This window comes from Engystomops pustulosus, chromosome 1 (genome assembly GCF_040894005.1).
Source record: "Engystomops pustulosus chromosome 1, aEngPut4.maternal, whole genome shotgun sequence".
NCBI classification, from domain to species: domain Eukaryota; kingdom Metazoa; phylum Chordata; class Amphibia; order Anura; family Leptodactylidae; genus Engystomops; species Engystomops pustulosus.
In genome coordinates, this window is record NC_092411.1 from 122,853,544 (window position 1) to 122,868,091 (window position 14,548).

Here is a 14,548-nt window from a genome sequence, read left to right on the forward strand (position 1 = left end):
TTTGCAAGAAGCATTATACTTTTTAGTGGTCTTATTTTGGAGTGTGTAATATTAATTAAATAACTTTTTAGAGCATTTTTAAAAGGTATTAAAAAAAAAATATCTTTTTTTGGAACTGGTTTTGGGGGTTCACTGTGCGGGTCCAGTAATGGTTCTGTTTTATCATGCAGATTATCACGGACACAGCAATAGCATGTGGGTTTTTTTTGTGTTTTATTCAATTTTACTGAATAAAAACTAATTTGAAGAAAATCTTGTTCATTTTAGCATCACCAAAAGCATAACTTTTTTTTATTTTTCGGCTGACAAATCTTGATAGGGCTTATTTTTTGGGAGTCTTTATAAATCTCTACAGAGAGTGACCAAACTATGCATCATATTTTAACAAGCATTCTTGATTTCCACCTCTAAACGAAGCTTTGTTATTTAAGTGGCAAGTTGACAAAGCTGTGCAGGTAATAGGCCATTAGAATGCTCCCATTTTTTCTTTGCCATTAATTATCTATTAGATCTCCATACAGCATATGGCCAGGAATTTGCTAATCAGGAAAAACCCCATCAAGAGATGCTTTATAATTCTTACTAGAAGTTTCAAAGCTAAATACTACTTTGTGTTACTTTCCCACTAAAGAGACTAATCAAATGATAACAGGAGCTGAAAAGAATAGCATCTTAATTAAGTGCAGCTCCTCCGAGTGCTCTAATATGAATTCACGCAAGTCAGTGTCATAATTAAGACTGCTTGGTACAGCCATAAAAATGCTAACAGATACCTTTGCTAATGGCTTCAAAGAGATCTCACATAATAAGATGTGACATACCAGGATGACATTTACACTTTTGCTGCAGTAACCCAGAAATGGTATTAGTCACTGTTATCTGATCATTAAAGGAGAAAACCACAGGGATTGTGGTTTCGAATTACTGTTGCCGCACATAGTTATCATTTTTAACATGTTGTCTCACCAAAGTCTGGTATGCGCAGTAATATTCATTCTGAAGGGGAAATATGTTTCTCTGTAGATTATAGCTGATGCTTTGTCAATTGTGATATGAACAGAATAAAATAAATATGAAAGTAATTTTGACTAGGGTCAGGGAGTTAGAGTTCTCCTTATTGAAACCATTGCCAAATAAGGCCACCTTGCAGGTGTGTGGTGACTTAACCAGGGGAATTTGGGAAATATGCAAATACGTTTTCCAAGATGGAAAACGGGAAAACAACGCCACTTTTGCTACCTTGTAAGTATGCATAACTTTCCCAAAGCCTAATGAAATTATGTGGAATTAAATCCAAACAGTATTCCTGATTGTTAACATCACTGTTTCAATGTGGTTTCAATTCAGTACAGTGCAGGGAATTGGTTTATCTGAGTAAGAGACTTTTGACTAGGGTGGAAAAGTAGGAGTTTTCCTTGCGTAGACTTTGCCAATTAAGGCTGCCCTCCAGGCATGTGGAGACTTATAGCCATTGATGCTCCACTAGAGGAATCTGGAAAATATGCAAATACGTTTTCCGGGATGGGACAAGGAAACAAGTTCTCCTTACTGAGACTTTGGTAATAAAGGCCATTTAGCAGGTGTGTGGACTCTTACTCTTTGACCCGAAAGCCTCTCACTCAGCTAAACCAGTTCCCTACACTGTGCAGAATATATGCAACCGGGTCGAAACAGCTCTGTCTACAGTTGGGAATCTGTTCCTTCTGGAATATATATACTGGTTTGGCTTTAATCCCAGATCATGTCATCAGGCTTCCTGAAAGCTATGCTTGATGCTAAGGAGGCTGGCTTATAAGGTAACAAAAGAGGCATTGTTTTCCTTGTCCAAACCTGGAAAACTTAGTCGTATAATTCCAAACATATCTTTGAGAAATCAGTACGCTGTGGAGTAGTAGTTCATAGATCTCATTCTTTCCCGAACTTTCAATTCAAGGAGATATCAAAAAGCTGCCATATTAAAACTGTTCCTGTCTTGACTCATATAACCACCTGCTGTATACTACGGATGTGGCTGGAGAAAACACTACTATCCATCAATGTATCATAGATCAGATGAAACACCTTCTAAACCTAGAGAGATTGGAGGCAGATAGGAATAGAGGTTGACAGTAAAGAAGTTATTTGGCAGATGGAGAAAACGGGTTATAATTTACTTAAATGCAAGATAAATTACCGCCCTGATGCAACCCTTCACCCTCACCCAATGTTACCTCCTAGAGAACCTAAAGGGCACTTTGAGCCCACTGTGTGTGCCAAAGAAACAGACATACTTCTAAGGTAGCCCTCCACACTATGTCCTTGGAAATCATCCCTGCTCTGTAAATCACCCTGAACCTCTTCATGTACTAATTAGCACCGTGTTGTACCCTTTAAACGTTGTTTTATATTGTTGTATGGGGCCTATGAAGCCCTAATGGTGTTGTCTTGTTTATTGTGTAAGATTGATGAAAACCAAATAAAAAGCAAAAAAATCCTGACACACAAAAGCATGATACATAGGCTCCTAAATGTCTATGCTTAAAGGGGTTTTTCCACTAAACAAGTAAGGCTCTTTCCATAGGATAGGGCCTAACTTGGTGATCAGTGGGGATCTGTGATGACACACCCACAGATAACTAGAATGAGGGGTCCTATGTCCGGGTTCACCACTCATATCGGGGAGTGACAGGGGTCCAACTGGGGTACATTGACCTCATAATCTGTGGGGGTCTCATCATTGAGTACCCCACCCATCACCAAGTTTACTTTATTAATCTAATGAATTAATAATATAATTCCATATGTACATAGCTCATAGAACATGGTAATCTCCTCTAACTTGAGCCCTGCAACTGTCATTTGTCTTCATCTGTTTATGGAGCCAAAGTATTTAGAAAGTGTAGAGCATCACCGTGAAATCATGGATTAAAATCCAAGATCCCGATGCTTCAAGTATCCAAGACAGGGAAGCAGCACTCTATTACACAAGTGGGAAATAAAACAGAATTTCAGCTATCTCAATGTAGCTTGAGAATGGCTACATTGAGATAGCTGAAACGTTGTATTTCCCACTTGTGAAATAAAACAGAGTTGCAGAGTTTTTGGAAACTCAGAATTTGTTCCTTTCAGATGAAGGCAACAGTGGCAGGAGTTTCTGCAACCTATCTGTTGCATGTACGATATAGAAAAATGCAATTTGAAGGGGTTATCTCAAAGAGGTTTCACTGTTTATCAGTTGTGTTACAAAGTTTAAAGAGGTTTTCCCACGAAGGCAAGCTAGGCCCTATCCACGAGATAGGGACTAACTTGCTAATCAGTGGAGGTCTCAGTCCTGAGCTCAGTGCTCAGCACTGTGCTCAGCAATCTCCGTCAGCTCCATAGGGATTAATGGAGCATGCACGGCCGTCTGCTCCATTAGTCTGAGGAGCGGCGAGGGGTCTGTCAGACACCTCGTACTTGCGATCTGCGGGGGTTCTCAGCACTGAGACCCCACTGATCAGCAAGTTAGGCCCTATTCTGTGGATAGGGCCTAATGTTTCTGACTTTAAGGTCATATTACCAAAGAAGCATCTCCTCCAGCTGTAAAAGTACTATATATAGGATGTTTCTGCTCAGATAATTGCCTATTCCAATCATAAGCGGTAGAACTTTGACATGGAGAATGGGTCTAGATGATGTGGCCCACTTTTCTATCAGATTTTGCACATTCTTTTCATTGCAAACTGCTTGCACATGTATTTAAGAATACACATTTCTGGAATACGCAACACTATACCCGACACAACACAAAATTATCCACTGAAATGGGCATTCCGGTGCTCAGTTAGACTGTGTGCCACATTTAACATGCAAAGTCCAAAAGAATTGTGTTGCACACCCCATGTTAAAGGTGCACCAATAAAGTTGTGAACTCTGTCGGAGCAGTGTAGGTAGCACCAGATTACTGAAGAATGAGTGCCAGAAATCATGAATTTGGTGCCCTCTACATACTACACAGGCAAACTGCATATAGTGCAGTTTGCACTGTTCTTAGTAAATGTGGGTGATATCTCTACACCACTCAAGATAAGCAACCGTCAATCTGTAGTATAGATGGATTTCCCCTCAATAGCTCTACTTCTATGATTGCATGCTACAAAATGTGTGTGTTATAATAATGTGCTCAATCCCAATCCCATGAAAATATGGGGGACCTTTCCCTATGCAGTAGTTTTGATAATAGGGTGGTAAAAAGTGCTTAAGAAGGGATTGTGGTAAAAGGTACATTTGGGGGCACAAAATGTGGATAAAAACTGTACAGTATTCTGTCTTTTATGGTTAAACAACTGTAAAAGACTTCAGTCATTTTTCATGATGTTACTGTCTATGATTGAAAAAGTTAAAAGATGGTTTTGGTCACTACACAACATTCATAGCTCAGTTCAGTGCCATGGAGTCAATCCAGCAAAGCTCCAGTTACATTAGGTGCAGCAACAAAACAATACATTGAATACTGCCCAATATACTAGTGAAAGTGTAACCAGATGTAGCGCAAAACCAAGCCTTTCCATAAATAATACATGTGAAAATGTTATTGTTACCATACCCAGCAAACCTGATAATTCTCACTTTATTTATCAAATGAACTCTAACAACTGGCTTTGTTATATCCTTTGAGTCCCTGAAGTCATAAATCAGAAATATTTCATTTGAGTCTTACTGTCAATCAACTATATACTACATCCGCATTTGCAACGGTGTTTCCCCAGTGGAGTATTTACTGCTAACGTTACCTCAGGAGTTTATTTATTACATTTTAAAGACTGGCCCAGGCCAACACTAACATAGATCTCATCTAGATGCCTCTGTGGGGAAGTATTTTACTTTACAGCTTTTTTACTTACTTTCTTTCCATGTGAATTTTAAGGGCTGCTTGTATCCACCATCTGTTGCTAACACACTTACCTAATCTTACATAGTGTTGCTTTTACAAAACTTAATACAGTTAAACAATTGCAATGATGACTATTTTTTCAGAAAATAATGACTTGCTTTTGGTCGAAGCCCAAATATTTTCAATCCCAGCTGAGTATGACATGTTTCAGGATATTGTATGGATATATAAGTGTAAGTGATATAGGTACAGCTGGGAAAGCTCACTACTACCCCTATCCAGATTCCCATTATTGGGTTATAAAAGCATTTTTACATTTCCTGCAGATGGTGAAATTCTTTTCTTCACCAGTAATGCACATTCAGAATTCATTGCGGACAGCTGCTGGCTTTGATATAACAAAATAACTTGCAGACAAAAGAATTGTAGTTTCTAACTTCCACCAACATCTGATGAGTAAACAAAGACTTTCTGATGCACTGTGTACCCACAAATAAAATGTCTCATTACATGAATTCATGCAGATAAAATAACTTAATGTACTCCTAGTGAAGTTATACTGTACAATCAAGTGAAAACAGATGCTACAGGTAAACTGTAAGCGCTCAACAAACTGTGATTATATTCTTCTAATACCTGCCCTTAACCTTAAACAGCTTTCAAGGAAAACTGGATCTTATAAATATTATTTGGATTACCCTGCACCCTTCACCAGTAAACACAATGCTATGTCTTTGTTTTGCGGTTCCATCAGATTTATTTAAGAAGTTGTGTGCTGGATAAATATATGTTATAAATTATGTCTTTTTATACATTTACTAGCACCTGACAGGTGTAGTAAAAAACTTGTATAAAAGATTTTTTTTTACTAAGCCTCGAAAGACAATCACACTAACATGGGAGCCTTAATGATGATCAACGAATAACTAAAGATTTTGCTCCCAAGATCCCTGATAACATCTGGAAAATCATGGCCATTGAGACCTTACCCTGCATAAGCTGCTGTAGAAGTAGTGTTATGTTACATGGCAGCTATTCAGATTAACCCATAGATGGTTGAGTTAGACTGCTTTATAACATCAGTGCTAAAGGACTGTGCATTGCAAAGAGGATATTTATTTTATAAAAATGGCGCTCAAAGTCTTTAAAATCAATAGTTACTCCTCAAAATATTGAAAAATATTTTTTTCAATATTGTTCATTCATTCATATGTGCACAAAATTGTCAAGATTTTAGAAGGCATAATACCTGCAATGTACAACCATTGGCCCTGCATCTGGAGGATTACATGTTTTCACCCTCCTCAAGAATGCTAGAAAAGGTGTTGGGTGTTCTGGAACTCCATGATCCGGCCATGCTGTAAACTGGAATTGTCTGACTTCCCGCTTTTCACTTGATCCATTCTTTAAAAAAAAGGACATTAGTTAAGATCTTTTAAATAAGCTTAGCATATTAAATAATTAGAGTGTAAAATGTGGAATGTAAATGTAAACATTATAACAACACAGTGATAAAATCCGGCTTACCTTGTAAAGAGCAAATGTTCTGACACAGTAAGTGGCAAGTTCTACTGTGTCCAGCAGAGTCACTTGGATAAGGCCATATGTTTCTGTACCTCTGCTTGGCCAGTACTGATCACATTTTATCTAAAAGAAATGATCAGAGTGTTAGTAATACAATGTAAAAAAATATGATGTAATTTTTTGTTGCACACAACAAAATTACAATTAATGTCACGTAAAATTTCCAGAATTTTGACCAATGTATAAGAAAATTATAATACATTACAATGCCAATAATACTGACTAACAGTACAACAACTGAACTTTGTTTGTCAAAGGCCTGATAAACAGGACGATTATTTTCATTAGGGATACATCTAGCATTACCAACTGTTACACTTGACATTCCTGCCCACCGTAGCCTCTGGTGAAGCTTTCTGAACGCTGGCAATTTATAAAACTTTACCCCCAGGCTGCAATGATCAAGTGTAACAGTTATCAAAGATTTATGTATTGAAGTGTTATTGTTAATCCTTGTTCCTATGACGACCTAAAATGTCACAATTCAATTGTCACAGGAACAAAAAAAAATTGACTGACAATAGATATACCTGTTCCGACTTACAGACAAATTCAACTTAAAGAAAATCTACCATTAAAAATCAAGCATAATAAAACCAGGTATGGAGGGCAATAATTAGCATCTGTTAACTATTGTTCACACTGTTTTTAGCCACTGTTTTTAGCCATACTTCCTATACCCAGAAAATGAACTTTGTAAGCCCAACTGGCAACCTGCCAGAAGGAGGAGTGAGTCCCAAGCCCATGTCTCCTCTATCTCCTTCATTCCCCATACCTTCAGCAGAGCAGAGGATGACATCAGTTAAAGGGAGGTAGGAATGAGAGAGATCCCGAAGTCATTGGGCTGAGTCACACAGTGACTCGTATTAATAAAACATGCTCTTGGGACTCTATATTAAAGGACTACTGCCTTCCAATTCAAAAGGTTTTGTTCCACATCAAATCTCAAAAATTCAAATTAGAGTAGTGACCTGTAAATAGGAACATTAAAAATATAAATCTTTATTAAGTATAGAATTAAAAACTAGGCCCATAGCCAAAGAATTATTGCATTAATTTCATGCATGTACAGGCTTAGTTACCTCTATTAGGACCAGAAAATATTCCAGCACTCTGCCTGAATATTGGGGTCGGAGGATATGCAGATAATGATGATCTGTCACCTCACTAGTCACCCCCGTTATTTCACAGTGACAGCTGGAATGTCACTTGGTCACAATTATTGCGGGGTATTCGCCCAATAGAGGACCTACTAATGTGCTAGAGTAAAAAGCCAAGGATAGGGTATTTAACTCCCAAAGATATTGATCCTATGGCTTCCACCCATATATAAAAGTCTTATGAGGTGCCGTGTAGCAGTAACCTCCAGCTGCACGGTCCCACAATTACACCTATGCACCTAACGCGTTTCCCTGCTACTGATCGACGTAGAAGTTCATCAGAGGTGTGTAATGTATTCAATAAGAATATAGCACATATAGAGCGGGTAATGGCGTGCCATCTCACACTCATTCACGCCATGGCCTGTCTAGATCTTGTTAATGTGCCACATTAGTGTCTGGGTCAGTGGTTCTCACTGGATCGTGCACCAGGTTCAAGCCAGTATACTTTGTATATTATTAATTCCTACCTCACTGGCTAATATATTTTGCACACAGCACCAACTGACTACCTAGACAGGACGTCGGCACTAGTTCGGCCACGCGTCGCATGTGCTGCTATTTATAGCCTGAACTCCGCCCATCGCCTGATGTTATTGACCAATGGGATTCGACTACACCACTGTAGATACACCGCCTAATCATGACGAACCAAAGACATCACCAAAGGAAGGTGCGCCCTGATCCACCAATCACCAGAGTCGTGGTGGAGTCTCCACCCCCCTCACAATTCACGACCAATCCCATTGCATTAATGCAGTGACGTGGGTAAATAAGTGTTTACATGGGACATTACAGTTGCGGACATGTATGGTAAGTGTTTAGAAAGACAAGTGAACATGCCGATATAGGCTTACTGTGCATATGGGACAGCAAGTTCAGATCAGGTGCCCAGCCATCTCAGAGGATACAACACAAAAGCATATAAACATCACAGGGAAATAGTTGATCCAGAAGTGTTAGCAGCATCCCACGGGAATGCATAGATTCATGCAGAATCAGATTACCCAGTCGAGATTCAGGGTCATAGTCTCCAGGTATACCCTAGGTAGAACCTAAGCAAAGCCATAGCGAATTGGAAACAGAATAAATGACAAAAATAGCTGCTTCCAGAGGATCCAGTAACATACTGGTTAAATAAAGCAAGTATATGTTAATTCCTCATTCAATCTTTCAGGCTGTATCGTTCTCAAAGTAAAAATCCATCTGGATTCACGCTGCAGTAATTTTCGTCTGAAGTCCCCTCCTCTCGCGGAAGGTACCACATCCTCTATGGCAGTGATGGCGAACCTTTTGGAGATAGTGCGGCCAAAGTACAACCAAAAGCCCCTTATATGTTGCAAAGTGCCAACATGACAATGTAAAAAGTAACTTATTGATCCCTGCTGTATCACAGGTTTCAATCGTATTGGTGTCCTGAGTTCACCAATACAATAGAAAGATGATGGAGAACTTGGATTCGGGGTCCCTTGAAGAGGAACAATCAGGGTTCCCAGAGCAGGCGCTCCAACAATAATCTCTGTCCACACTTTCTTGTTCCTCCTGTAGCCCTGGCAAACTAGTATGTTGCTTTAAAATGGCGCCGAGCATATGTCCTGGACTGTATTGGACCACAGGAGCAAATCCTGAGTCCTGTCTGGCAAACTCTATGTTGGGGTGAAGGCCTGGGTGTCCACAGAAAGGGCTCCGAGTGCCACCTCTGGCACCCGTGCCATAGGTTCGCCACCACTGCTCTATGGCTTGGAATTGTTGCACTTTATGGTCACCACCATGATGTTGCCCCACATGTCTTGCTACAGCTGTGTCTTCACCATTTTTGCTCTCATTGACATGGTCCCTGATCCTTGTCTGTCCCACATACTGCATCCCACAGGTGCAGGTCATCAGATAAACGACTCCAGTAGTCTTACAATTGGCAAAGTCCCTTATCCAGAAAGTCTTTCCAGTGGTCGTACTGAGGAAAGACTTCCCCAACCGTATGTACTTGCAGGCCTTACAGCCACCACATCTAAAGGTCTCCTTGGGTTTCTCCGGGAGCCATGTACCCTTTCCTGTCTGTGGTTGAAGGTGACTGTGGACTACTACATCCTTGATATTGCGACCCCTTCTGTAAGTGATTGAGGGATAGTCATCAATCGCGTCCATAATATCTTTATCCATCTTGAGAATGCCCCAATTGTCAGATAGGATTTTCCGTACCAGATGATGGCAACCATCAAACGTGTCTATTATCTGTACTTTCTGATCATCAATCTCATGTTGCCTTGGGTTTAAGAGATCATTTCTCTGTCTTGTCAGGGCATGATGGTGTGCATCCCTCAAAATCTGTGAGGGATAGCCCTTTCAGTAAATCTCCTCTGAAGATCTTTGGCCGCTGCCAGGTAATCCCTCGTTGCAGAGCAGTTCCTCCGCATCCTCAAATACTGGCCTTTTGGTATACCCCTTTTCAGGGGAACCAGGTGCCAGCGCAACAAGCTGTTCGTTGCTGTAGGTTTCCTAAAGACCTTTGTTTTTAGATCTCCCGAAGGGGTAACGGAGATCATAACAACCAGGAATGTGATCTCAACAGGGCTAATCTCAAAGGTAAAGAATAAGCCCAGCTGGTTTATATTGAGCTTCTGGACAAATTCCATAAAGGACTCCTTGGTGTCATTCCAAAAAAATGAAGATGTCATCAATGAACTTCAGCCATAATAATATGGCTGAGGTCCATTCCTCCAATTCCTCCTGGAAAACCACCTCCCTCTCCCACCAGCCCAGGTAGAGGTTTGCATATGTGGGAGCACAAGGACTCCCCACTGCAACCCCCCTAAGATGCTCACGTTTTGCTTAAGACAATCCACACCCGAAACGATCGGTCTCCCTTTCAGGGAAGAGAGCCCCTTATGAATCTTGGGGAGGGGATAAAACGTGGCCGTGCTGGGGTTATCTGGGAGCATGAAATCTAGTTCATTTTTAGAGATGAGCTTATCCCTCAGGGCATCATGTAGGATCCAGTTCCTGACGAAATGTCCCCATGGGATTCCCAGATAGTATCTTGTAACAATGTTTATCCTTCAGGACCCCGAGGCACATCTCGACATATTTCTCCCTCCCAAGCACGACCACGTTCCCCCCCTTATCAGAAGGTTTGATCACAATTGTTGAGTCGTTACCAAGATCTCTTAACGCTCGCTGTTCACCATAGGTCATATTTGGTCGCAATCCGTCCAAGGTTTGTACATCCAGTAACTGGTCGGTCACCATCTTTAAAAACACATCAATGGGAGAATTATCCCCAAGGGGTGCTAATTTCCTAGATTTGGGTCTCAAGTCTGTGAATGGGCCCTCTCCTGGGGTCCTTTCACCTTCCTCTTAGGCTTACAAAGTTCCTTTCCTGGGGATGCTTTTTTTTTAGCTAAAAACAATTAGGGCAATATGTAGTCAATCTTGTTTTAACCTGTGGACTACCTACAATCTCAATATTCAAGATGATTCATAATATAACCCTTGGGTAATGGCTACTTTATATGAAGTAGGTGGTTGTGCTTCCAAACTCAGGTTTTTGATTAGAAGTGGTACTATCTGCTCTATACATTCTATTCCTTTATGATACAAACCCAGTTATAGCTTTAAAGGGAACCTACCACCACGATTCTACCTATAAAGGTAGATCGGGTGGTAGGTGGATGTAAGGGATGTGAGGATAGCTTTTTTTAGAGCTAATCCTCACGTCCCCGCTAACTTTTGGGAAACTTTATTCCACTAATATGTAAATTCTGTTATGCAGCTACTGGGGCGTGGAGTAGCCGGGCACAAGGCTACACTGCGCGGCTACTCCACACCCCAGTAGCCACGTTACTCCTCCTACCCTGTTGTGTGCGCCGCATACGCAGTAGCACCGGCCTCGGATCTGTGGCTGCTCAGCATGTCGGACGAGGGCGCGCCGCATAACAGAATTTACATATTAGTGGAATAAACTTTCCCAAAAGTTAGCGGGGACGTGAGGATTAGCTCTAATAAGAGCTATCCTCACGTCCCTTATATCCACCTAACACCCGATCTACCTTTATAGGTAGAATCGTGGTGGTAGGTTCCCTTTAAAGACTACATAAAAAAATCTAGAAGTGGATATAACCCCTTACTGATACATTTAGATGTTCAAGAGAGAACATGCATATTTTACACATGTCTATCAATAAATAATGAAAGATGAATAAAACACTTTGTAAGAAAAGTCAGGCCATGCTCAATTAATTTCCAATTCTTTCACATGTGACAGCGGTCAACCAAGGGGCAAATGGTGTTGCTCATGCTTTGACTTCATGAAATGTCATTGTTATATGCAATATTTAAAAACACTGCTTGATATTAGAGGGTCATAATGTAAATAGTCCATATTGGGTTCTAGGGTTCACACGCAACATAGTAATTTGTGTTTAAAGGAAACCTACCACTTAAAAGTGGTAGTTTTTCACACAGATGCATGGCACCAGCTCAGGGTGAGCTGGTGCCGGAACATATTTTCATTAGTATAATAAAGCCAGTATGAACGATTTTAATCCTTCACCCGTGCGTGCGCCATATTCTGAAGTGCTGAAGAGCCGGTGACGTCACCGAGCTCTCCAGCACACTCGCGCCTGCGCAACTTCGAATGGGGAAACAGGCCGTGCTAAATTGCGCAGGCGCGAGTGTGCCGGAGAGCTCGGTGACGGCGTGCATGGTGCGCCGTGCCCTAGTGCGGTGCGCCGAGATATGAGTTCTATTAACATTGAAGGTTTCCTTTAATTGCTGTAAATATAAATCCACATGACACTAAGAGATGAAAGAAAAATGGTCAGATTTCTGTCCACTGGAAGTAAACATAGAAGCTTTCTAGATAATGACAGTAAGTAGACATATAGGAAACCGAGAAATTGATACAGAAAGCATATTGGGAAATTGTATACAAACAATAACATTAATTTGCTGAAATGGGAATACCCCTTTAAGACTGCAAATATAACACTGTCAGTCCAACTAATCATAGGGAAGATACTACATAGTGAAATTTCTGTTTTTTTGGGGCCGTGTAGTAGCGCAACATTGAGATAGCTATTGTTATGTTTTGTGGCTTTATTTTTACTGCATAGCCGCATCCTTTGAGCTTATTGTTGGTCTGTATTGTTTCTATATATACAAGGGACAGCCCATGCATCCAAATTGGTCTGGTGAATCGAGAATCAGTTAAGCTTGCATACAGCTGCCATCTTTAAAATACTGTATACTGAAGTAATAGAAACATCAATTATTCTAAGGCTGGGTTTATACACATTTTTTGGGGAAGATAAAAAAAAATGTACTGTAAATAAACCTAGCCTGGCGTGTGGAATTGAACTCTATACCAGATCAGGGCTGCCGTGCATTTGAGCTATAATTTGTGCCAGTATTTTTTTTGGTATAAGTAACTGTAAATTTGGCTGGCCAAGTGTCATGTCTGGCGCAAGTAGGCCAGTAAGTTTGTTGTGTCACACAATTAACAGTCTACATGTTCATGGAATAGACTGAACTACATATAATGCAAGACAACTGTCTCAAAGGGTTGATGATTCCACATCTTCTACAATGCAGACTGAAATAGTGCATGCTGCAATCTATCTGAAAATATGTACCCAGCCGTAGAGTGAAAGCTGCTCTTGCCAGTCCCATATAGTTTGAATGGAGGATCTCTGGCTGCATGCTCAACCGCCACACATCACAAACTCAATGCTACAATTGCACAGTGGCAAAGAGTAATGTTGATGGTTTCCTAAGCTCTAATATATAGATGGAGGGTGGGCTTAAAGTGTATTTATAATTAACAATATTGATGCCCCATATTATCTAAAAATAAGAAAACAAAATTTGTAATGACTAGTTAAAATGGCCCTTAGGTGTCATGTGTACTTTTGCATACATAACACTCTGTATATATTAATAGCCTGGATGATTTATTAATGAATCAAGCAATGCCTGATATCCCTCTGCCGCACTTCTGAAAAAACAATAATTACATAAACAATAGCCAAATAAAATTTACTGAGATAAAACTGTTGTTTACATTTCATTTGTAGTTTCATTTCTAATCTCCTCGGTGGTAGTCATCACACACCAACTGTGTGGTTGACCTCCCACATGCCAAAACAATGCACATTTCAGCGACTGTTCTAGAATATGGAAATCAATGTCAACATAATTAACCCAAATGAATAGAAACCTTGGGTGCATTTGTAAAGCAACTTTACAAATACAAGCACTGAAATTCTTCTGTGTAAGCAATACATTCCTCTGCTACAGATGAAATGAAACTTTTGGTTTTTCAAATTCCTAGTTTTTGTGTATTTCCAAAGCATCTACAGGCTTGACAATAAGTAGCATTTACAATTACATAAAAGTCAATCAATATATCAGTTGCCAACAAAAAAGTCATATTCTTTGGATAAAAAAGCAAATACTGTTTTGTTTGGTTTCCTAGGTAATTGCCTTTTTGATTAAGATTTTGATGAAAAGACTCTCCATACTTCATTCATAAAGTAAATCTTTTAGAGACATAAACTTCGATGTTGCATGATGAAAGCTTACAGAAGTGTGTGACATCTTCATAGAAACGGAACAGAATTAAAATGATTACACTGGGAGTGGAAAAAAACACCTTTCTGACTAAGGTAATATTTTTGAAGCTCCTTTGACAGAATGCCACATATGCACCAATACTTTCTTTATATATGACAGTGAAATGAGTATTTTCACTACAATCACACTTTATTGAAAAGAGATTATTATTGTTATTATTGAAGCACCAACCATTATTTAAAGGAGATGAAAAAGCAGGTATGGACACAAATGAGCTGACTGGCATCTTAAGACAGTTAAAAGCTCGGCCAGATGATGACTGCAAATACATATAATTCTTCCACTTGCACAATGACAGCTTGTCATCAACATTTTAGTAATT

At 39.9% G+C, this 14,548-nt stretch overlaps 1 protein-coding gene across 43 annotated transcripts in view; it reads right to left on the reverse strand.

Annotated features, from left to right (window-relative positions):
- The window catches only part of PTPRD (protein tyrosine phosphatase receptor type D), a 1,096,207-nt gene that overhangs the window by 18,108 nt on the left and 1,063,551 nt on the right, over window positions 1–14,548 (reverse strand). For all 43 annotated transcript variants that reach the window (XM_072152314.1, XM_072152279.1, XM_072152402.1 and 40 more), the window contains 2 exons: window positions 6,380–6,499; window positions 6,102–6,256 (listed from right to left, as the gene is read on the reverse strand). In XM_072152314.1, the coding sequence (XP_072008415.1) occupies window positions 6,102–6,256; window positions 6,380–6,499 (275 nt within the window). The remainder of the gene's footprint in view (window positions 1–6,101; window positions 6,257–6,379; window positions 6,500–14,548) is intronic.